Source organism: Polyergus mexicanus, unplaced genomic scaffold (genome assembly GCF_030449975.1).
Source record: "Polyergus mexicanus isolate NDT 795.1 unplaced genomic scaffold, iyPolMexi1.0 SCAF_3, whole genome shotgun sequence".
NCBI classification, from domain to species: domain Eukaryota; kingdom Metazoa; phylum Arthropoda; class Insecta; order Hymenoptera; family Formicidae; genus Polyergus; species Polyergus mexicanus.
In genome coordinates, this window is record NW_027223323.1 from 43,680 (window position 1) to 68,299 (window position 24,620).

General features: G+C 33.5%; 2 protein-coding genes across 2 annotated transcripts in view; both read right to left on the reverse strand.

Moving 5' to 3' along the window:
• Nucleotides 1-4,024: 4,024 nt before the first annotated feature.
• LOC138945287 (U-scoloptoxin(19)-Sm1a) lies at nucleotides 4,025-7,205 on the reverse strand. The gene is made up of 3 exons (XM_070316707.1): nucleotides 5,862-7,205; nucleotides 4,924-5,049; nucleotides 4,025-4,399 (listed from the first exon to the last, which is right to left on the reverse strand). The coding sequence occupies exons 1-3, from the start codon at nucleotides 5,914-5,916 to the stop codon at nucleotides 4,275-4,277; spliced, it is 306 nt and encodes a 101-aa protein (XP_070172808.1). The 5' UTR covers nucleotides 5,917-7,205; the 3' UTR covers nucleotides 4,025-4,274.
• Nucleotides 7,206-7,329: 124 nt separating this feature from the next.
• LOC138931631 (discoidin domain-containing receptor 2) overlaps nucleotides 7,330-24,620 on the reverse strand; it is a 78,001-nt gene continuing 60,710 nt past the window's right edge. The window contains exons 6-17 of the mRNA XM_070292600.1: nucleotides 20,521-20,685; nucleotides 18,660-18,793; nucleotides 17,468-17,675; nucleotides 16,525-16,620; nucleotides 12,561-12,736; nucleotides 12,312-12,486; nucleotides 11,899-12,161; nucleotides 11,473-11,610; nucleotides 10,629-10,936; nucleotides 10,157-10,391; nucleotides 9,835-9,984; nucleotides 7,330-9,518 (exon numbers count right to left, since the gene is read on the reverse strand). Of these exons, the coding sequence (XP_070148701.1) occupies nucleotides 9,369-9,518; nucleotides 9,835-9,984; nucleotides 10,157-10,391; nucleotides 10,629-10,936; nucleotides 11,473-11,610; nucleotides 11,899-12,161; nucleotides 12,312-12,486; nucleotides 12,561-12,736; nucleotides 16,525-16,620; nucleotides 17,468-17,675; nucleotides 18,660-18,793; nucleotides 20,521-20,685 (2,198 nt within the window). The 3' untranslated portion in view covers nucleotides 7,330-9,368. The remainder of the gene's footprint in view (nucleotides 9,519-9,834; nucleotides 9,985-10,156; nucleotides 10,392-10,628; nucleotides 10,937-11,472; nucleotides 11,611-11,898; nucleotides 12,162-12,311; nucleotides 12,487-12,560; nucleotides 12,737-16,524; nucleotides 16,621-17,467; nucleotides 17,676-18,659; nucleotides 18,794-20,520; nucleotides 20,686-24,620) is intronic.

A 24,620-nucleotide genomic window follows, 5' to 3' on the forward strand; every position in this document is an offset into this window, starting at 1 on the left:
GATCTTACATTAGTATGTCTCTCCCTTTTTTAGTTAAGATTAAACGTAAAAATATAAAAATACTGATAATAATATAAAAATTCTATATTTTATTTATATGTATCTATATCTTTTAAATAAATAAGAGAGAGAGAGAGAGAGAGAGAGAGAAAGATAATCGAGTGACATGACTTTCTTGAGATGATACCAGATATCGTTAAATGAAAATGTTACATTGCAATCTAGATGCTACGAGAATGACACAGCAGTCGTTCCTTTCCTTCGTCTTCTCTGTTTTCTAACGATGATTCTTTTACTTCCGATGAGCCAGCCGACTTTTTCTTCGGCACCTAAGGCGTTGGTGGTGAGATGGCCGCGAAAAATGGACGTGCGCGCTCAGGTACTTCATTAATATTTCATTTCGTTGCTTATCGTTGCCGCAGTGCCGCGCCGACGGTGGCCCGCTCCAGGGCATCGTTACTCCCTCCAAGCGAGTGTGCGCTAGGCGAGAGAACGCAATGGAGGAGGAGAACGAGGAGGCTATGTGTTAGGGAGATATAAGAGCGGGTACGGAGCTGGCGGTGAAGAAGGACGCCGAAGAACGCTTTATTGCAATTGGGGCGGGAGGGGGGGGGGGAGGGGGGGAGACATTCTAGAAATTTTACGTCTTGGATATACCACCGGAGACAGTTATGAGGATTTAGAGAGACGTAATGACGCGCCGGGAACATACCAGGACGAACAGGGCCGAGATTCGTATAAGCACACCGAAAACACTGTAATAATTCGATCGCAGTTGGATATACAGGCTCGCAACCAAGAGAATATCGAAAAAACTTGAGATAAACTAAAGGAATGATGGAGAAACCGAAGATAATGTTTGCATTATTTTCTTTCATTTTTTTTTTATAAGATGAAAACAAACTTTTTTTATTAGAATAATAATAAATTATAAATTGGTTATTTTCAATTGTGTCAAATGATGAATAAAAATAAATTCTATTTCTTCTATTTTCCGACGTGAGTTTTTCTTTTTCTTTTTTTCTTTAAAGAAAATGAATCCCTTACGCGTATCTACGCGTATACAGAATAATTTCAATATCAGCAAAAGTTGATGCAAATGACGAACGGAAAGAGTCTCGGCGGGGATGAGGAAGAGAAAGAACTAGTAGAACGCGGGGCAGCGGGGAGGAGAGAAAGCGAAGAGGAGAAGGAAAAGGAGAGAGATAGGGAGCGAAGAATCGCCAGAGGCCTAGGGAGATGGGAAAAGGGGGGTAGAAAACGAGGGAGAACTACGGTCTGTGCCTTGGAGTCGCCCGAAGCGTCACGAAGCGCATTGTCTCGCTGGGTATCCTCGGGGCAACATAGAGAGATCCCTCCCTCTCTCTCTCTCTCTCTCTTTCCGCCCTTCTGGCTCTCGCCCTTCGACCACCTCTCTCACTGGGACACGAAGGTGGAGAGGACCAGGCTCGCCGCGCTATCTCTCGTTTCCGCGCCCGCAGCGGAACGACCGCATCGCTTCACGATGGGATGCGGCAGCACCGCGTGTCTATCGCCCGGGGCCACCACTCGCGCACAACGATGAGCGGACGAACGCGAGAAGAAGAAGGGTAAGAGGGGGGAAGGGGAGATAAAGGGGAGAGAAAGACGACGTCCTTCTTCTTCTCCTCCCAAGTCGCGATCCCGTACCTTCACCCGCGGGCCACCGCCGAAACGACTCTCGCGTACACACACACACACACACACATACATGTTAATATGCATATGTGTGCGTAAGTGCATGCGAGCGTATATGCGCATGCATGCAGATACGTGTACCATCGCATCTTGCCGACATTTTGTCTGCATCGCTCGCGGCGAGGTGCGCCACCCCTTCTTACTCAACTTCGCATTCTACTTGGTTGATGGCATCATTTATCGCAAGAAAAATAATGAGATTAGGATAATAATAACCGCCGCGGGCGCTCCCGTGCGCGTTTTGCAAAATTTACCTTCCAAGTTCTTCATCGGTACTTTCCGTTTCGCTTCTTAAAGAACTCGCGAGCGCACGCGAAGGATAATATGTTATCGCCGTTTCGTTATCGCGGTCTCATTGAAGCCGCTTCGTACAATATCTTCGGCCGAGCAACCCTGAAGGTGTCTCTCTCGCTGGCGCTACAGGCGCAAGTCGTGGAAGGGATGCCCGCTTTTTCTTGTTCTATACTATGTAATATTATGCGCTTTTACTCCCCCCCTGAGGGTCAAGAGAAACGCGCTCTTGCGCGTATACACGCGTTCTTGTGTGTGTGTGTACCGTTATATTGGCATCTGCCCGTATATCGCTTCCGGCTCAAGTGCTTGTGCATTCCTTTTTTTTCTCTTCTTTTCCTCGCATATTTTTCAATTGCGTGTGCTATAAGAGAAATTTCAAACAGAAATGAGAATGGCGATATTGCGGTGGAAATGTCAGCTGATACTTGCGACCTTTTAACATATCTCATTTTCCAGCTTGTCTTCTTTATTGCCGTGTAATAACCATATTATCCACTTCAGCTTTACACCTGTTTTTCATTTGTCACGTAGTTCGTACCGCAGAATTTTACCTGTACCTTGGAAAGGATGGGATAAAAAATAGAGCTATCTTTATTTTTTTTTTCTTTGCAACAAAAGTTTATATTTCATTTTTTTTTTAAATCAATTACAATGATTTTTGTTGCATATAATTTCTTATTAAAAGTTTTATTTATATGGCATTCGCTTCTTAATATTCATTTTTTCATTCTTTTTCAAAACTAATTGTCATGAAGTGAGAAATAAAGAACAAATAAATATAAAAATGTCAACTAATCGTAAATAAAGTGGAACAAATTATTACTATTGTTTCATATATTTTATATTACTTCTCCCTCTTCTTCTTCGTTGTATGAGATTTTTAATCGTCAAAGGTTAACAAATACAGTTTTGTATATCAGTGCACAGATACAATATATATGGTATGCATTATTGCACGTTCTGGTTGCATCGCCCATGGCGAAGCTCACCCCTCTCTTTTGCTCCGTACACCTTCCCTCTTCTTATTTTTTTACTCCCCTCACTCATTCATTTGTGTCCTTCTTTAGGTCGCCTCTCTTGCATACGTTGTTCCTTGACCGACCCCTTGTCAACCGCTTCAGCTCGTCTCCGCTTCGGGCAACTTTTCTTTCCAGATAAAACTTCACGGTATATCCTGCTTGCTTTCTCCTTTCCCTTGTTTTCTCTTATCTTTTTTTCTTTTCTCTGACTTCTTTAAATTATCATTGTTCGAGGAACGTAAGAATAACGCCGTATTAATGGCAGCTTTTAATTTTATTCAATTCCATCCAATTTTATCTCAATTTATATGAAAAATTTAATTCGAATCAAGATACAAATATTCAAAATTATCATCTATTTCCATACCACTGCGAGATAGTGTCTTTTAATTCAAAATTTAACATTATGTTATTTGACAAGATTTAATTGATTTTTCATTAAATTATGATTACATGTTATTTTCGATGAATTAGCTCTATCATGTATTATTATATATATCATATAGATAATAATTATAATGTTATTCATCAAAGATTAGATGTAGGTATAAGATAGGCTGAAATAAATTTAGCTGTACATAAATATAAGAGATTTTTATTAAAAATTGTTAATATTTATAATTACATTTTAGATGGAAAACATATATATATATATTAGATTAAATTTTTAATTAAATAATTTGTTATAATGAACATATATAACATTTATTTTGAAAACAATGTGGATGTAATTTTGAAAAATTTATTAGAATCGATAAATAGCACCTTATCATTATTCTTTTAATTCTTATCAAAATTGATAATAAAGCAAGTAGTTTATGTAGAGACATATTTCTATTTTATTAGCAAAGCTTATTTTAGCTATATATATAATGAATAAATTTATTCCTAATAGATTCGTATATCCCATTGGATGTAGATACTATTCGTGACATATATCGTATTATATCTTATTATTTATGGAACTTTTCAATAAGTGCTTCTTAATCAAAAAGTCTCATAATAATAAGCTTAATTTTCCGTGTCATATAAAAACAATATACACCTATTATGTTAAAAGGAATATGTTAAAAAAAAAAAAAAAATGTGTTACATATATTTCTTGTCTTATTTTTTGTTAAGAGAATTGATGTTAAACGATTTTTTTATCATCTTGTATGTCATATGATTAAATTAAATTGAAACTTGTCGTTGTAATCAGAGAGAGATTATCCTTTGACTAGTTACTATGCTTCAATGAGCTGTTTAAACCAAAACGCAACAGACTTGATTGCTCGGACAGTCGACCGCGTTTTGTTGAAGTGTCAAAGCGCATCTATCCATGCATTCTCCACCATGATGGCGGCAAAGGGTTCTGAACTCTGGTTTAACTGTAACGATAGAGAATTTATCTATTAAGGCCCGTTCTAAGTCGTTAATCGATTGTAATTGATCAATTTGCTTACGATTAACGACATATGACTTATCGTAGAAAGGGCCTAAGAGAGAAACGTTCACAGGACATGTCAAAAATGCAACTTGTCAAAATCGGAGATTTCATTATCGCGCAAAAGGAAAAAATTTGAACGTTTCTTACATATGATAATAGAGTAATAAATTCGTTCTATCACTATAAAAATTGAAGTATTCGACTGCTACAGATTTGCCAAATCGCTTTTCTGAATGACTTTATTATTTCGATTTATTTTGATTTTGATTTGAATTAATACAAACTATTGTTGTAAAATATGATAAAAATACTCATCACTTTTTCGATTCTTTATCAATTTGATTGATACGTATACCTCTGAAATTCTATGTAATATAATGTATTTTCCTGTTTAACCATCAGCTTTTAATATCCCTAACAATAACTGCAACAATGTAATAATGTTTACAAAAAATGAGGACTTACCTATACTGCAGCATATGGTACCCTGTTTAGGCCCATAGCATAAAAATGGACTCTTTATTGTTTCCTCGCATTTATCAGGCGTAAGGCAATTCTCTTGCCGACATATTTCCAATGCATCGATATATTCTGAAAACAAATTTACGTCTTTATTGAGATTGCGTTTTAAAAACTTTAACTTTTTCTCGTTGCCCTAAGAATCAAAGGCTATGTCAATTAATGTTTCAAAAATAATTAATTGTCTTAAGAGCAAATATTTTTTTATGTAATTAATATAATGACAATTAAGTATTGCCTCAGTCTTAAGGTTAAATATTAAGCTGCTGAAATAAGATAAAATTTATATTAGAACTGATGTTTAAAAATATGAGACAAAATTCTAACGCGTAAAAAAATTAAATCCCCCGTGCGCGCGCGTGTGTTATGTGTTCACAGAGGAAAAATTTTAATTCAATTTTAATTTGTCTCTTAATATGCAGATAACTACAAAAAACTATTTTCTTGTGATATATTTTTCAAAAGAAATATACAGATTAATTTTTAAATTAATGCAAAAAAGATAAAATTTTTTCTAATTTAAAAAATAAACATAATGATAAAAATATATAAAAATAAAGAATAGTAACGAAGAGAAATTTTATTTGATCGTGTTTATTTTCTTCAAATATTTGGCAAAATCTTTTATAATTTTTATTACTACAACAAAATATAAAATTATATAAATTAATATGTATATATATATATATATGTAAAAAAATATTAATATTATAATTAAATAATAATCCCTAAATGAAAAAACAAGTTAGAGTTAGTTGTCTATTTTTAAAATCGCATATGTGTTAAAAAATATGACATATATATATTTTAGTGTTTTTATACATTGTAAAAATGTTAGTTATGTAATTTATTATTTTACATAAAAAAAAGTGTTTTACACTTACTGGTGTAGAGAAGGACGGTCGCGAGAGCGATGAATATGAGCGTGCAAGATCTCATTTTTCTGGCGAGTAAGAGTGTCACGGAGTGTAAAGTGTGATTCTGACAGCCGACGATTCAATGATCTCACTTTCCCGGGACGCTGCCATTATATAAACACAACCGACCGGCGTTACACGACATATACATACATATACGTTAGAATACATGTCACGCACACACGTGCCATTATATCGCTCTCTAACTGTGATATACATTATCTCCTTTTTTTTTCTCTTGAGATGAGATAACATTGTGATTCGCACCTTCGTGATTCATTGAATGATAATAATCATATGTTCTTAGGGAAACTACTGGAAAGAAAACTATTTTAGGGGATTTTCGGATTTATTGGTTGTTGTATTTAGCTATTTGTGAAATGTGTATGGTACCAGCATCGCAATTCTTTTGCACTATTGATAAGTCGACTGCAGATAACAGTCGAAAGTCTGTAAAGCCGATTACGTCATAGCGAAAAGAGTTCATTTTAATGCACAAGACAACATTTTCTCTATGTAATTGTGTAATTGGGTTTTAAACAATATACAATTTTTTTTTAAAATCTTTTTAAATTATCTCTTTCTTGCAATTATACAATTTCTTAGCAATGCATATAGTATTCTCTTCCTCTCTCTCTCTCTCTCTCTCTTTAGCTGAATTTTTAAATAAAGATACAGCAGAGAGATGTTTGTAGATAAAGTCCCATTTCTTTATGTCTCATATTTAGTGCTAAATATGATCATTGTCCTAATAGAAATAGGAATAATCTTTTCCCCGTTCTTATTGATCTTATGTACAACGTCATTTTGTCTTAAAGATATTTTCCACTTGATATGCGTATATTAAAAGATATAAACAGATTGAAATCGAGTTAATTATCTTCGATGCGTTAGACAAATATTATTCTGTAATATTAATCCAGATTTGTGAAATTTGACATAACAAGTTTATCGATCTTTCGTCGGTCTCGTTATCGTATGATCTTTGATATCGTTCAACGACACCACAGAGATTATGTATTTGCCAAATCGAATTTTTAACACATATTATATATGAGTTAGTTAATCAATCTTTATCAAAAAATGTAACATTCATTTCTTATATTGTTGTTCAGAATGATAATCAGCACATTGGAGATTCTCCATGTGTGACCGCAAATAAGAGATAAATAAGCTTACTAAATAAATACGATAAAGCTTCTGTAAAATCAAGGAAAAATTTTTACACATACAAGAAAAATAAAAATATAATTAGCTCATATTTTAAATACTGCATATAAGACGTTTCCTAATATATGTGAGTTTAATTTTAGGAATTTAATATATAAAAGTAATAATATATTAGTGAATAATAATTTTAATGAATTTAATATAAATGATAAGGGCATTTATTCAAATAATTCTATATTTGTGTATAATCTTGTTTCTAAATTAGATTAAATTTCATACTGTATCAATATAAATTTTAATATGTATGCCCACTTATTTTTATAAAAAATTCTCTAAAGATAATCATATTGAACCTGAACTACCTATGTGGCCTTTGTTATCATCAATCTTTTGACGTTAAAAAATTCTTAATGTTCGCATTCGTTGAGAATTTTCTTCGATGTCCTAGCCAAATTTACCAATAATACCTGTGTCAATGTAGATATTTTAAATAATGCTCATAAGTAAAAGTTCAGAGAATTTTTGACAATCAGATAATGAGGTTCTTCACAACGGATTAAGTTATTATTGAAAACAAACACTCTACAAGGCTTCATAATTCATCGAAATTAAGTTTGCTCTTTTACATAATCTTTGCTAAATCGAAAACAATTATAATGATAAGAATTATCTAAAATTTTTTGTAACCCACTTAATATCTAAAGAAAATAATGAATATTTATGCCAGCAAGTTTGCATATGTGCCTAAACATTTCTGATCTCGTCTAAATTAATTTTTTTATTTATTCAAATAACAAGCTGTATTTTATTATTTTTGGACTTATTCACATATTTTAAAATGATAATTAAAATACAAATTAATCACGAATATGGAAAAATATAATAAAAATAATTATAATAAAACTATTATATAATGCAATAAATAAATTAAAATATTCTTTATCAAGAAAAAAAAAATAAATGTAAATTTTATCTTTTTATGTCTATGCTAATATTTTTATTTTGTATTGCTATCCTCAATACGCTTAAGCGTATCAGTAATTCAAAATTTCAACAAACATATGGCGTTTTTTTTTTGTTTAAATCTTTATTAATTTTTCGCATGATACTTGTCACTATATAGATGTTCTTAGCATTTTTCTGGTTTTAAATAAAAACGAGCGAAGATATGTATTCATATTACGCGTTCTTGGGAAGAACATACTTCAAGTCTACACCACTTAATATAGTACACTTTAAATTTATAAACAGAAAAATGGAATAATAAGTACTCGCTATTGAATGTACAATTGTTGACTGATCGTCAGCTGAAATTTTTAGGGCATAAGACGGTAAGTTAACAAAATAATGTCATGCTTAAATACAATATCTGTATTTAATCCACTAAACACGTCTAAACCTTTCTCAAATATTGCTCGTGCCTATTTTTACGGATACTTTTTACAATCGAGCCATTAAAACTCACACCGTTATTCACGAATTTTAAAGCGAAATAATAATTACATTAGAGCTATTCTTGCGTGAAATTTGTAGAAGAATTAAACGACAAAGAGAATAAATAAAATAAGGCAACATAAAAGGAAAAAAAAAACAGCTGTCGTGACATCTACTGCCGTAAAAATTTCCCATTTATCTAGCGTTAAGACTTAAACTTTATATGTACAAATGGATAGACTTTGTCAGTACTGAGCATAGTGATGTACACATTACACATTATTTATGCTAGAATACTGTACACGATAGCACTTTCGTGAGAATTAAAGATTCGTAGATGACTAGAAAATGAAATTTCATTAGACGTCCAGACAAAAGTGACGCGACTATACACTCGAGTCAAAGAACAGCAAAATTTTTAAATATCTGAAGAAAATAGATCTAATACTTGCATGATAATTATACATTTCTCTCCTCGTGCGCTTTCTGCTTTGGCATTCATTTCGATATTACGATATCCGTTATCGCCATTACTTTCGTCTGGATAACAGATTAACGAGCGATAGAATCTGCTTGGGTGATAATCTTTAATCGCCTCTGAACTTTGCGCTTGCAGTGCGAATTCTCTGCGTTTGTCGACTTTTCTGCGAGAGAAAAGAGATACAAAGTCCAACATCTTCGATACACGTATGTCTAAAACTAACGATTGTACATTTCTGGAAAATCTGATTCGCGAGGCGTCATGCCTGGCAGAGTATAACGATCTCGTATAAATCGTTCCGTCCAGCTTGAAATATTCCCGACGACGTTTTGTCGTTCATATTGAAAGAGACTCTTTGTTCATTCTGTATCACAGTTAACCGAGATTATTTATGCACCGGGTCGATAGTCCGCTATTGTGTTCTTGAGGAACGTGTAGATATCCTTAAAATTTGGTCGCGATGTCTCGTCTCTTCTCCAACATGAACACATCATCCGATAGACCTCTTCCGGGCACATTGTTGGTTTCGGCAAAAGTACCTGAAATACAAATATTTGAAGACGAACTACGGAAGCTACGGAAAGCAAAAAACTTTGTCAAATTTTTATTCACAACTTTTGCAAAGACAACTTTAATCGTATTGTAATATTAAAACGAACATTCTCTATGCCAATAATTATTTTTATATATTTTTAATATATTAATATTTTTAGTAAATAAAAAAAAAACATAAATGCAATATGCGCAAAATTTGGCTAGTTTGCAACATGTATTAAAATTAAATCCTCGAATAAGATTTAATCAAACTCTGAAAAAATAATTAATCATAAAGTAATCGCCGCGATAAACACTTACCTGTAGCTCTCCTCCGTAATACATATGCTCAGCGTTTTGAATAACTTGATCATTTGACAGATGCTGAAAGGGCTTTTCCCTAGCGAGACTCATCACCTCCCAGAGCGTCACGGCAAAAGACCATATACTACTCGAACATGTATACCTATCCTGAAATTTAAACGGCGATTTTGATGTTTTCGCTAAATATTGATTGCAAATTGATTAGAGAATCTGTAATTAAAAATTGCGTATTGCAAAACATTCCTTATATAATTGAAAAGATACGCAGCAGCCTAATTTTATAATCATAAACAATTAAAAGATACTTTAAAAGTCTTACTAATAGAATGCTTTCCCAAGGTAACCATCTAATTGGTGCGGGGGGTCTGCCGCCTATATCGCTGTAATCTTTCTTGTAAAGATCGCTGCACATGGCTATGTCGGTCACTTTGACAGTGTAAGAGCGACCTACCAAACAATTTCTGGCCGCCAAATCTTTATGCACCAGATTCTTCGATTCAAGGAATCTCATGCCGGATGCTATCTGTGTTCCCATATATAGCAGACAACTTTGACTGAAAATAATAAAAATTTCTCAAATAAATTTTGTAGAAGAAGAAATTTTATATTTTATCCAATTATTTTATAGAGATAGATTTATATTTTATATTTTAGGCGCGATATTATAGCACACATTTCTTATCGTAATTTGTAGTTTTTTAACCGATAAAAGCAAAAAAGTGGTTCAGTTTTCGACAGTCAAAAAAAAAAAAGGGAAAAAAAAAGTATCTTTATTTTAAGTGCAAGTTTACCTAAGGGTTTTTAAGTTGCAGTTTGGCCTGAGCGTTCCCGTGAGCGGTACACTGTACTGAAGATAATGAGCCAGATCACCGAGTTCTGTATACTCGATAATCGTCCACGGCACTGGCTCGACGGTGCAAACCCCTAATACACGTGCCACATTCGGATCGGATAAACACGACAGAAATCGCACTTCTCTCATCTGTTCGACTGTGTTGTTTGTTCGAATATCGCTGGTACACAGGGGTACGCGAGCAACGACTAATCTGGGAGCGTCAGATACAACCTCGTCTAGACCGACAGCCTCGCATATTACAGCCTGTAAAAACAATATTTTCAATATTTCCTTCCTGTGTAAAAAATATCGCAAATATAATAGTTTCTTTATCACAATAATATTAATCAAATTGCCCGTCGTTAAAAAATATTTTTCTACAAATTTATCGATTATTTTATACATGTTTGAAATTATTAAATATTACCAGGAGAAACGAATATAGCAAGATTGCTCAGTAGAGTGTGTACGTATGTTTAGATAAATTACGTTGTTGTTAGATAAATATGTAAATTAAATTTTTCGCCATCGTGCCCGCAACTGTCATTAGGTGTAAGTAGATTCAGAAATGCGTAACTGCGGGCACATTTGTACATGCTGTATCTCAAAATATATGATTAACCAATACGTTATATTTGTTCTTTAGTTTTTTTTTTTTTTTTTGTAAATCGAAATAATTCTGATTACGATAGGAGATGTTGAAGAAAAATTCAAATTCTTTGGAGCATGGTGAATGAGAAAGTAGAAGTGGTATCTCGAATAACTTTTATAACGCGTAACTGTGAACAGTGCAAAGATACCTCTCCTATGTTTCTCGAGCCAAGTTTTTCTGTCGTTCGTAGGCACTGACGAGGTATATTAGTTGGCTCAATTTCCTTGCATCTGTACGGTTTGTTCATACTGGGCGCAATATTCCAACTGACGACTGGTGCTGGTATCTATAATTGAGACGTACGTTTAATTATCGAATATTATATAATTTTGCGATCTCACTCCCGCTCTCGCGTCCCATCCGCCTCTACTTCTAAAATAAATTTATTCCAACAAGTTAAACAAGCTGACTTAAATTACAATCTGGCATCGGGGAATCAAGAGAGTTTCAAGTAGCGGTAGTTTGCCTTCCGGTTTCGTGGATGCAACGTACTTTTCCTTTGCCCTCGCGCAATCAGTCAAATGCACTATTAAATTGTATGTGCACGATGGTAAATACGCAGCTAAATGTATACCTTGTGCTTTTCCTTTGGCGCTGTGTGCCAGCGTTTTGAGTGAACGTGATCGACGTCCCTTTGGTGATTGGACGTAACCGCGATATTGAATTTCCTAGTTGGACTGCTATAACTTTGAAGGGTCCTGTAATGTTGGGAGTGACGAGCCGGCGAGTTAGTCGGTGACGAGGAACAGCTAGATGGACCAACCGCAGATTCCGGTCTTGCGTCCAATCGTACATTTTCCTCCGTTATTTCTATGTTTTCGAAATCTTTCGACGATTCTAAAAAATAAAAAAAAAATAAAAAAATAAAAAAAAAACAAATGCCACTGTCTCATCATTTTTCATTTTTTGTATTTTCTGATCAATTTATTTGTCGCTTTCCATTGAGATCTGTCAATAATGTACGATACGCTGCTAATGGATACTCACCGGAATTTGCCACTATCGCGTATGTAGATTTGTATTGCGGACTAACGAGCGGCGAATTAAATTGTTCCATCGTAAGTGACTCGTGCATGCTGACGTCTTCTGGCACGTCAGGTGAAACGTGATTGGCAGTTTCCGCTGTCAGCATTCCACCAGGTGTTAAGTTTAAAAGTAGACCCTATGAAACGTAAATTTTTAGTTATTACATATTTTTTAGCTCGCGGGATATCAAACGAGGGTAATTTGTTTTACCTTCATATTTATAGCGAAGCCAAATGGATTTTTCAATACTGTCGGTGAGCTCTGTAGCTTCTGTCGTCGATTTAGAAATAGGATAATGAAGAAGACCAATAAGAGCAACAATATAATGGCAGTGAGGACACCTATCAGTACCTCCAAATATTCTTGACCATCCCCCGATGCTGTAACTATACGAATTTATAGAGATACAGTATATAACGGGATATGTAACTTCATTGAGTCGAATATTTGATTCGAATAATATAGCAAAAAAAATTTTGTTTGGCATAATATTTGTCTTTATATCTAAAGATTTTACTCTTTTCCAACCAATAATCGAAAACAATTATTCCAACCGAGGAGAACCATTCTATTGATTGTAAATTAAGCTGGCATTCCTTTTTTTAACAATGGTTATTGATTTAAATTGCAAGAATTAAGCTTGTCGTTTGTCGTACATTGTCCATGCCATTGTCTGTGCTTTAAATAAGCCATGGCAGGACGACTGTAACCTTTTCTTTTTTTGTGATGGAGATAAGTTCCTCGAACGGTCGCTCCGCGTGATAAGATCGAGCAGTGACTTTTCTTCGATTAAGCGCAAAATAGGCCAGGTGGAAAACCGCGACGACATTGTTGTAAACGCCAATTTTACTTCATTCGAGAAGGGATGGTCGCAAGAGCACCAACGCGGATGAGAAAAATCTAGATTTTAAATGAACGCTTTCTCTCTTCATCGTGCAATTGTACAGAAAAAGAAAATTACCCGAGAAGCGCGGAAACGCTTTTAATTCCCATTCTTATGCTCATGCGTACCCTTCGTTCGCTTTCCTCGTTTTTTTTTTCAATTCTTTTTAAGGTTCTTTGTTTTTGAGAGGACAAATGGATAACGCTATTAAAAGATAAAACTGTGCTCGAGATTTGGCGCTATGCACATGTATAGAATTGGGGTCTGTCGTTATTGATATTTACCTAGCTTTTTTCCTCTTTTATTATACAATTTTTGGTACTCTGTTTTTTTTTCTTCATCGTAGCACACTGATCGCCTACACGTATCTGTGGCTTATTCTACTTTCTCGATCGAGCGGTGACAGTCAGCTTATCATTGCTTTCTTCGTATCCGCGCATTAAAATGTATTTAGCAAATGTATCGCACGTATTGGACGGTAAGATTTCCAAACGTCATTTTCACACGATGTTTTGTTACATCTGAATCGATTTTATTTATTTTTTTTTCTATCTAGTATTTATCTTGTTTAACCCATTCGCATATCTATAGAGAGCGTATGCTTTTAGCAATTTTATCCATTTTATGAAACTTTTTAATTTGTTATTAAAATAAAATAGAAGGAGGAAACTTTGCTTTAAGATACATTTTCTCTCTCTTTATAATAAAAATTCAAAAATTAAACCATCTTTATATTCTTCGTAATTAAATTTATAAACAAATTCAAGGATTCGCCTTTGCATTTATAATCACCACAATAATCGTTTTTAATATTCTAATATCGATAACATCTACAGTATATGAATGACATTGCTGATATTTTAAGAGTATAATAATAAATAAAAGAGTTTTACGATATCCGCATTTATATCTCTCTTTATTATTTCTTCGATTAAATTATTACGTTCACTTCTACATTTTTATTTGCAGTCAACTGGAAAAACATCAATAATCAAGAGATGATGAAAAGAATAAGGTTTGGCGTTTGCACAATCCATCTCAGAGGCATGTAATTATCGAGTCGACAGCTTTGTCAGTTTCTCTCTCTCCCTCTCTCTCTCTCGTCTGCCTTATTTCCTGTTCGTTCTTTTATGACTCTAATCCTCCCTTGCGTTCTGTCAAATCAGACATTGCCTAATCCGCATAATCGATCGCACGGATATCGGCGCTTGAATTATGAAAGCGTTGTTCTTTCTTTAGCTTCTCTACTCGTGAATCACACAAAAAGTTGCGTGTATAAGAACTATATAATATATATAAATATATATATTTATATATTTGCTTTTAAATTCAGACCACCGTAAAGCGGACGCTCGGTTTACATGTTGTTTTTAGTTACCTTGTTTTTTTTTTTTTACTCCTTGTCGCCCTTCCCTCGTGCCATCTTTTTTAGCGTGCATGCTGCATTTGCGCGGTGGACGATCTCGCGGCTGTTTTATTTGAGGACCGTTCGCGTTTCCTTTATTTATAATGGTAAAGCCGGGAAAGTGCTCAGTCTATTTTTTCGTCGGGGTTTATAGGAGGATAGGATTCGTTGGCGGTGGAGTATATCAGGGGACCGTAATTATGCCACAGTCGAGTATTTTTTTTCTTCCCAACATCCTCTCGCATCCTCATTTATCTGCTGCATTTCCTGTTATCCGTATCTTCTTCCCCACCGTGCTCTATAAGTTTCTCCCATTTTTTTTATTCTCATTTCTCGTCCTCCTTTCGTAACGTAATTTTCTTCTCCGTATTTATGCACGCTTCTCCATCTATACGGGCGACAAATTATTGTGCTTTATTTATTTTTCCCTTCTCTAATATAGTCTCGATGCGCGTTTCTGTGCACTTTTATCACACGTTTTGGGACATATTGCGCGGATGAAAAAGCTAATGTAATTGTTTGTTCCCCGTATCGGAAAAAATTGTGGCTTAGATTAAAACTATGTGTGTATATATTATAAATAGAAACGTATATAAATTGTGTTCCGACTAAAAATATTCTTTAATATGTCAGAATTTATTGCGCCTATACGTATAATATTCTTGTCAATATATTCCTTACTTCTATTTATCGGTTTCTATATTACGGCTTTTAATTTTTCTATCTGAATGAGCAATTCTTTTGATTACCATTCAATAACTTAAGCGGAAAATACATATTTTTAATTCGTTTCACGGTCTGTGGAAAATGCAGGGTAAGATTTGTTGTTGACACAAATTACGAGATATATGTAATTATGCCAGAGTCAACTTCACTTTTCTCTTCTTTTCTCAAACGCTAACTCTTAACCCGACTAATTGTTTACGTTACGAGAGAGTTGCTACGTAAATTACAAAATGTGCTACGTAAATTACAAAATGTATATATCTTTCTCTTCTATTCGTCGGACAATGACCTTTCCTAATCGCATCTTCTTCTTGGCGAAGAATAACGGCTTCGCTTAGCTTATAAAGCCAGCTGAATAAATGTCGGGTAGTTTCAAACTCGACTGAATACGCGTGTTGCATATTTGAGGATTTTTTAATTCAATTATATGTATCTAATTATCTAAATCTACGTATTATATGTGTGTGATACATAATACTTGAGCAGGTAAAGATAGAATTTTCATAAATATTAGGAATAATGAATCAAATTATCAAGAATGTAAGTAAAAAATAATTATATAAAATAATGATATTTTAAAAATAAATTAGATTTTTTTTTATTTTAGTAAGATAAACACACATAAGTGAGCTTATGGAATATTTTAAAATTTTTACATTTTCTTGACGATAAATACTTATCTTTATTATATATACTGACTATTTACATATTAATTAAATTTTCAAATGCTGCCTAAGTTCCAAAGGTTAAATTCATGTATATTCAATATGCACAAGATTATTAATAAAACATAGAAACATCAAAGTTAATGTAAATTGCATTAAATAATCATACTTATTACAAATCTACTCAATAATTAAATACGAAATTAATTTCCAACTGATGATGGTTAAATTTTAGAATTTGATCGTAAATATTTAAAGTAAGCGTGCGTGCAAGCGCACAAAGTATTGTTATGTAATCTAACGACGTGAGAAGCGCTCGAGGTTTGTGCGATGCACAAATAAAACATAAGATATTAAATATATAAAGTATTCTTGGGAATTTATAACCGTCTACTTAGAAGCACGCGGTACGAGAAATGAAAAGTTTCTAGTAGCCGGTGCTTAATTAGAACGAGATTGATACGAATTAAATGCCACTCTCGGTAAGTTACTTACTCGTTTGTAAGTTGAGATCCACTTCGGGGTTGACTGGAATTTCTCGGTTGCTGAACTCGGACGCAGCCTCTTCAGTAGCGTTTTCGTAGGGATTTGCTGAGAGCGGAAAATAGCCGTAGCTAATTAAAATTTATAGCAAATTTTATAAGATTTGCAAAGAGACTCGTCTAGAACGCAAATATTTTCAAACGTGATTCATTAAAATTATTAAAATAATAGAAGAAACTACGTTAATCTTTACCTCAAATTGTGTGTCAAAAGAAAACATACGCACACACAATTAATATTATTATATTAATTATAGAAATTAAGATTATACTTTATTTTAAGAAAGCATGAAACGCGAAACGTTTTTACGTAATTTTTCTTATTATTTTAAAAGTGGAAAATAATAAAAAAATTTTTTTCCTTCTTACCATCTTGTATACCATCGGTAATCGAGAAACATTATGCATTTCGCGTGCACATCCGCGTAGAGATTTAAATGGGATTATCGTACGCGTGTTACATATCGGCATCGTTAATTCAAATGGTCATTAGCGCGATAAAATTGGAAAAATCACGGCCGCGGATATTCGAGACGAAGATGTGATGGTTATTAAACGATAATTGAAGTCGTTGGATGCATGCAAAGGAGAACGAGATAATTCATCGGGAATTATAACATTCGTTCATTACAAGATTTTTTTGAAGCATCGTAATCTCTGTAAATTACAGTTGAATATACGCTCGTTTATGTATACAGAGTTCTTCTTGTTATTGAGATCATATTTAGGTCAGGTCAAATAATATACGAGGCGTCCAAGGAAACTCGCGGGATATCTAGAGGAACATGACAGACTATTTCTTACAATGCGACGCGAAAAGAGTAATGTAAATACTAAGGAAACTTATTGTTTGTCTCGCTGTTTCATAAAATGTTACGGAGGCAGAGAAAGCTTACTTGCGTCGAACGTCACTTCGCTGATTATGATCCATCGTGCGGCGAAGTACAGATGTAGCTTGAGAAGACTTCCTTGTCGTCCGTGAAGACCAATTGAAACGTTTCGCGCATTCTCCAGCACTAAGTCCGGTATATAAGAATAAAGCAATGGCTCGTCTTCATAGGTATTGCCATCGGTGCTGAACCATATAGCCGCCTTTGAAAATACCTGTTGTGCGAATCAACCTCGTATTGAAATACGTATATTATTTTTGAAGAATAGTTTGAGAGGTGAAGAAGAAACTTCAATTTTTTTAAAAGACATAAAAGAATTGTTCTATGTGAAAAGTGAAAAATATTAATACTTTACTTTTAAATCTTCTTTCTAAAAAATTTATAGAAAAAGAAAAGGAAGAGAAAGAATGAGAGAGAGAGAGAGAGAGAAAGAACTCTTATAATATTAAATATACTATGAAAAAAGAAGATGTGTTGAAGCTTCTTTTTATTACTTTTTTTATTTCTTATTGTTATTCAGTGCTTACATTCGTTTTTATTGTGATATAGTTTATGGTCAATGCACTTTGATACGATAAAAATTTCTTTGTGCCATAGATTGTTTGAGGGCATTGACATCGAAGAAATGTTGTAACTGTCGCTATGTAATAAATCATTAATCATGTCATTTATAATGTACGTTGCAAACTGCTATCTATATAAATGGCATTTATAATACAAAAGAGATAATATATTTCTTCTGTCATGAGTATTCTGTTTCATCTTCGAAGACATCTAATTGGCATCATCTTAATTGACATTTCCAGTGATACGCCATTATAATTGTTTCATTCATAATTCATCAGAAAGCAATAATCATTTAATCATCGTTTAAATCCCTTTAATGAAATTGATGAAAATCTCTTAATAAATACATTCGTCAAATCCTATCATGTGTTGAAACGTTTCATCAGTGTTTTGCATTATGGTAGTTTTTGTTTAGCTTACACATGCATAATTTAAGATTTAGAGAGATACAGATATTTTCGAAAACATATTTAAAAATTTAAGATATTTTAATGAATGGAAATGCGTATTAGTGCAAAAATATGATTATTTTGCAAATAGTCGTTTAATTTTTTTCTTTGAAAGAAGGATTTATGAAAGTGCGTGAGTAGAAAACGAATTGAAAACGCAAAAACGAATTGAAGATTATTACCTGCACGTCCAATGAGAAATAATTGTTGGTATAGATGTGCACAGCTTCGAAGATCAAAGTTGCCTCAAACTCGAAGATGAGCTCCACAAAGTTCTTCTCGAAGGCATCACGAAGCCAAGCAACCCATCCCGAGCCTGAAGCCAATAAAGGAAAAACGTTCATAGAAAACGCAATAAACTGTACTTTGTTGTAATTCTTTATGACAGTAAACAAATATTGTACAATTGCGTTACAAAAGTTTATACGTGGTAATAATTTCTTAAAGTTATCCTTATTGACAGTAAAGCGTAAAAGGAGAAAATTTATATCGCGAAAGATAAACCTTTTACTTCGAGTTCACGCAACAAAGTTTCGAAACGTAATTAAGATACGTTCGAGAGCGAAGCTTTCGACAATGAAGCATGTTGAATGCGGGCAAAATATTATAATTTTCAATGAATCGTGTGATCATCGGATACAAAAATCACAGACTTTTTCCCAGGGTTGGGAAGTAACGCGTTACTTGTAACGCCGTTACCGTTACAGTTACTTTTTTTCGGTAACTGTAATGGTAATGGCGTTACAAATTTTATTTGTAACGGAAAAAGTAACTTTGTTACATTTTTCGGTAACGAGTAACGAATTTAACAGTTACTTTCATCGTTACTTTTTTCAAATTTTTTTATTTATTTAAGATATTATTCTTGCTATTGTGCGTGATAAAATTTTTATCTTAACCGTAAAGCCGTAAGCAAATCGACCAATTAGCATTCTTATTATGTTGTAATCTCATTTACTACCAGTTCTAAGTACCTTGCAACGAAAATTAGAAAATCTCAATAAATCTGACCTTATAGATTGCCATTCATTAGTTGAAGCTATTCAGCAAGGTTTAAATAAAAGGTAACTTATTAATTTGATTAATACATATGTTATTTAATTTTAAATAAGGATTTAATTGAAAAATATTATTTTATTTTAAACTATTGATTCAAAAGTATTAATTTCAATAAAATAAACAATGTCGCTTAATTTACTATATTTGATTTTAGATTTCTTACAATATTTGAAACAAAAGAATTAATAATAGCAGAATGTTTACATCCAAAATTTAAGTTAAACTGGTTAACCGGAGAAAAAAGAAAACGTGCTGAAAATTACTTGGAGGATTTATTGGGAATCCGATCAACTGAAAATTCTTCAAAAGCTGGAAAATCTGACGATCACGATGATTTTTTCATTTTTGAGCAAAAAACGGTGCAAAATGAATCTGAACAAGAAGAATTGCAACGGTTTTTAAAATCAAATAATTGTAATATAGAAATGTTAAACGACTATCCAAAACTTAAAAAACTTTTTATTAAATATAATACAGCTCTACCAAGCAGTGCATCTGTAGAAAGAATGTTTAGCATCGGTGGCTCTGTATTAACACCACAAAGAGGGCATTTAAATGATGATACTATGGAGCACAATAAATTTTATTAAAAATTAATAAAGAATTTCGATAAAATTTAATCATTTATTTTGTAATAAACCTTGAATGAAATCTTGCTTACAATTTTTTAAAAGTTTTTCTTATGCAAAATAATTTATTAGTTTGTATTGTAAAAAAGTAACGGAAATTGTAACGACTCGTTACTTTTTAGTAACTGTAACGGTAACGAGTTACTTTTTAAAATTGGTAACGAGTAACGGTAACGAGTTACTTTTTAGAAAAAATAACGGTAACGGTAACGAGTTACTTTTATAAAGTAACTTTCCCAACCCTGCTTTTTCCATAGGAACGAATAAAGTTTGCCCGAAACGATCTTATAATAGATAGTTATTAATAGATATCTTCAATTTGGCATTTCCGCACGTGTCTCCACCCACCGATTACCTTTTCCATTTCCTAAGTCCAGCTTGTAATTATCCGCGCCGACCTCGCCATCGGCTAAACAGCCTAAGCCATTCGTCAATAAATTATTCTGCTTCTCACCGTCGTACGAGATATCAACGAGATCCGATATGGAAGCATCTGGTGTGGTGTAGCTTACGATGCCACCTAAAACAGAAGAAACTTTTCGCGTGACTACCGCTGTGCGACAGTAGTTTTCTTTTAAAACACACTCTCCTAAACTTTTACATTACACCTGATTTTGTAGTGTGCTGTTAACTGTGTTTTGTCTCTTGTTTGATGTTCTTTTTCTCTTCTCTATACGCTAGATGATTGCGTATTGTTTTGGAACTTTCAAATAAAAGTATACAAAATAAGAGTGTGTTTGTATGTGTGCACAATACAAAGATTTTACCGAGATAGAAGATATATCTCGATGGATAATTATCTAAATCCTTTTATATGTATATGTCTTCGATTTAAAAAGGTGCGATATCTTTCTTTGTGTAAGCTCCTTATTACACTGATTATTACAATAATAATTAGAAATAAAAAAGAATTATTTTTCACACTATATTTTATAAAAAATTTACCGTATATTAAGCAGCGCTTTGCTCTAGTTCTTGGATAAACTTCAAAAATGAAGTGTCGTTCCTTAATAACATGGCATAAAGTGCCGTAGCGGAAGGAGCTTAGTTAAAATTAATCAATTTAAATTAATTAAAACGACTTGGTCGGCGGGGGCGGTCGGACGGCCATTCGCAGGGAACGGACGGGTTGGATTTTCGTAGCGAGGAAATTAATAACGGACCGCAAAAATGGCGCGGTGCGCCCACTTTGCCATGTCGTGTTCAAAATCGCTTAACTACTCTTAATATTTCACGGTATATATACGGTGCGCGGCCGGACGTCGTTGTCACGCGATGTGGTCAAGCCAGTTTTGGTCAACGTACCTTCGCCCGATTCCGTGTCACGTGGATGACGCCGAGGTAATAATTTTACTTAGAGCAACGTAACGCCTCTCGTCGCCGTGCGGCTGTTCCGCATCCACCATATAAGAATCATACTAGGAATTGTATGATTGTACGATTATATGAAAATAAGAGCTCGACCCCGTTCTCGAATATAAGAGCTCGTCCTCTTAATCAAGCTTCGCGCTCGTAAATTTTATTTCTCCAAGAATTATAGGTAAGCGAAATATATTAGAAAAGATGTAATACTATGTTTTAGAGTTGACGATTAATTAAAAAGTATATTACATTTATTATATATATATAGAAACGTGTGTGTGTGTATATATACATATATAGTGCGGGCATAGAGATGTCCAAAATTGTACGGTTGCGGCAGTGACGTTGATAAGTTGTCGATAAGGGAATAAATAGCGAGTCAAATTAATCCGCAATTTGAGCAACGAAGTCACCCCTTGGCGTGCACTTTTCACGTGCTCGAGGATCGTTCGTGTAAACTGGTGAACATTTCATCGATGTGTCGCTGATATTCCTGCCATTTTTGAAGGTACGAATTAAAGGACGCCGTATTTCAGCAAGCGTCAGAAACATTGCTCTTACAGGGACTCTACTCTGTAATCTGGCAATCAGTTAATCTAATCTGCCCTAACAATCTTCTTCCCGTCGACGGTCCGAAATTATTGTGAATTTTCATTGGGATCGTTAGAGCGATCTCCCAACAAAGTGCAATTTCTAACAAGTTTCGTGTAATAATATAACTTTTTTCAGGCGCGTTGTGAGGAGACGTCAACGATTAACTAATTTTTGAATAGATTATTCTTACATTAGACTGAGTTTTATCTTCTGTAAAAGAAAGAAAGAGGGAGATATAAACTTGAAATAACTTATCTTTATATTTTGCATATACAATTAACGCACAAGCTATTCCACTATTTGCAATCTTAATTTCGATAACAAATTTTCTTGCAATTAACAAGACATCATTTATCACAAATTTCTTATATTTGTTTCCATTATTTTTATAAACATTAAAGTAAAATTTTCTTAAAACAGAATTCACCTGAAAATGTAGCTAGAAGAATATGGTTTCGCAAACTATTCGCGTTTTTGAAATTTATCTAGCGCAAAGCTACCTTTACAGATTGTGACATATGTCATAATTGTCAAAAATTCGCGACATATAATTCTTTGCATAATATCGGATATAAATTGCTCGAGTAATCGTTCTAGTAACATCATACGCGTAATAGATAATACCGTTTCGATCGCGCTTTATTAGCTGGGATTTAGCACGCTTGTATTGTGTCAGATCGCGAATGTCAATATCAGCGAGGAGGAATTCTCTGTTATGGATTCTGCATTACGTTGACCGAGTAGGCCGTATCGCCTACGATTCGGGAGTAATTGTTCGTGTTCGCCGGCTCGGGGTAGGGCATCAACGTTGTTTTAACCAGATGCCGTGCACGGCTTCCATAAATCCGGCATACCCGCCCAAGTCGGGCTCGATCTCACACGCTCTCGAATACTTCTTATAGCGCGAAAGCTCTCATGTCGCCGTTTTACCCCGCTACAACGCTAGCTATATACATATTCCATTATACGAACGTGTGTGGGTTCTTGCTGTTGTTGGATATTGGCGACCCAGAAAAATGATTTATGCAAATATCCTTGTCGAGGCTATAGATATTGATAATAAAGATGCAGAGATTGTGTATGAAAATTAAATTGAGATTATTCGGCTCTTGAGATAATCATCGATATATTTGCTGGTTTATATATACTTATCTTAAACGATGCAATCGAAAAATATCGCGAAGGCGATAAAATCTACAGAGGTACATGCAGGTAAACAATATGTTACAAATAGAATTATATCTGATAAAAAAAATCATAATAAAAAATTTTAATATATAAAATATATAACGATAAACTCTTCGTTATATATATATATATATATATATATATATATATATATATATATGTATTTTAAAGAATTTCAATAAATTCTTTTTTGAATCTCATCACTAATTAATTTAATGTTTGAACGTTCTTTTATTTATCCACTCTCATATATATTTTTGGAAAATGAAAATAATGGTTTACATTAAACAGAATAAAGAGATGAGGCTCTTTTATGGTTTTAATGATTTTTTTGCGTTTCCCGGTTTCGTCTTGCTTTGTTTAATATTATCGGTTGAATTTACACGGCTTCTTTTCTTGATATAAAACACATATGCCGACTTAGATACTTAGCTTTTCACTTGAAATCGGAATGCTTTTGCTGTTAGCAGATAATGAGGAATTTTTCAACGGGATTCTTTGTGTTATATCATCATTCTGGAATAATAGAAAAATGTAGAACAAAGAAATACATATTCACATACGCGAATAATGAGATAAATAATTATTACAAATATATCGTATACTATTTAAAGTCTGCAAGATTGTTCATTTAAATGCAAAGAACAAATTTTTATTTATTGTATGTATTTATTATTAAATATTATAATCCCTCCAAAAACGATTGTTCATTAGTCTATAATATATGCTTTCATTCAAGCTTTGCGCAAGCGTAGCTATATAGAATTTATATAAAATTATGTCTTGAATTCTTTTTTAGGAACCGGGTAAGGTAACACGAACGAGAAAAGAAACTGTATGCAAATTTATGTAAATAGCATTGTGGTAGCGCGCAGCATGTTTGTTATATATAACCCACGCACCTGTATATAAATTATGGGAATGAGTGTGTCGTATGCGTCACGAATACTTAACATTCGTTACTTTGTTAGATCAAAGCTAAGAGCTCGGAGAGAAAATAAATTAAAATGTTGGCATGCTTTAAATGTTATTCAGAAATGCTACGAGTCTAAAGTACAATAAAAACTGAGAAAAATTTGAGATGAGATGAAAATATATTGGGAAAGGTTAGAAGAAATTTTTTAGTATCTCTTTTCTTTTAATTTACTATCTTAATGTATATAGAGATTAAATAAAGAATTATTTTATTGATAATACGATCGATAGATTTCATCAATATATACGCTAATTATTAATAATTAAAAATTGAAATAATATTATTTTTGTCATATGTACTCTTTTCCTTCTGTTTGGACTCACAGCTTTGTTTGA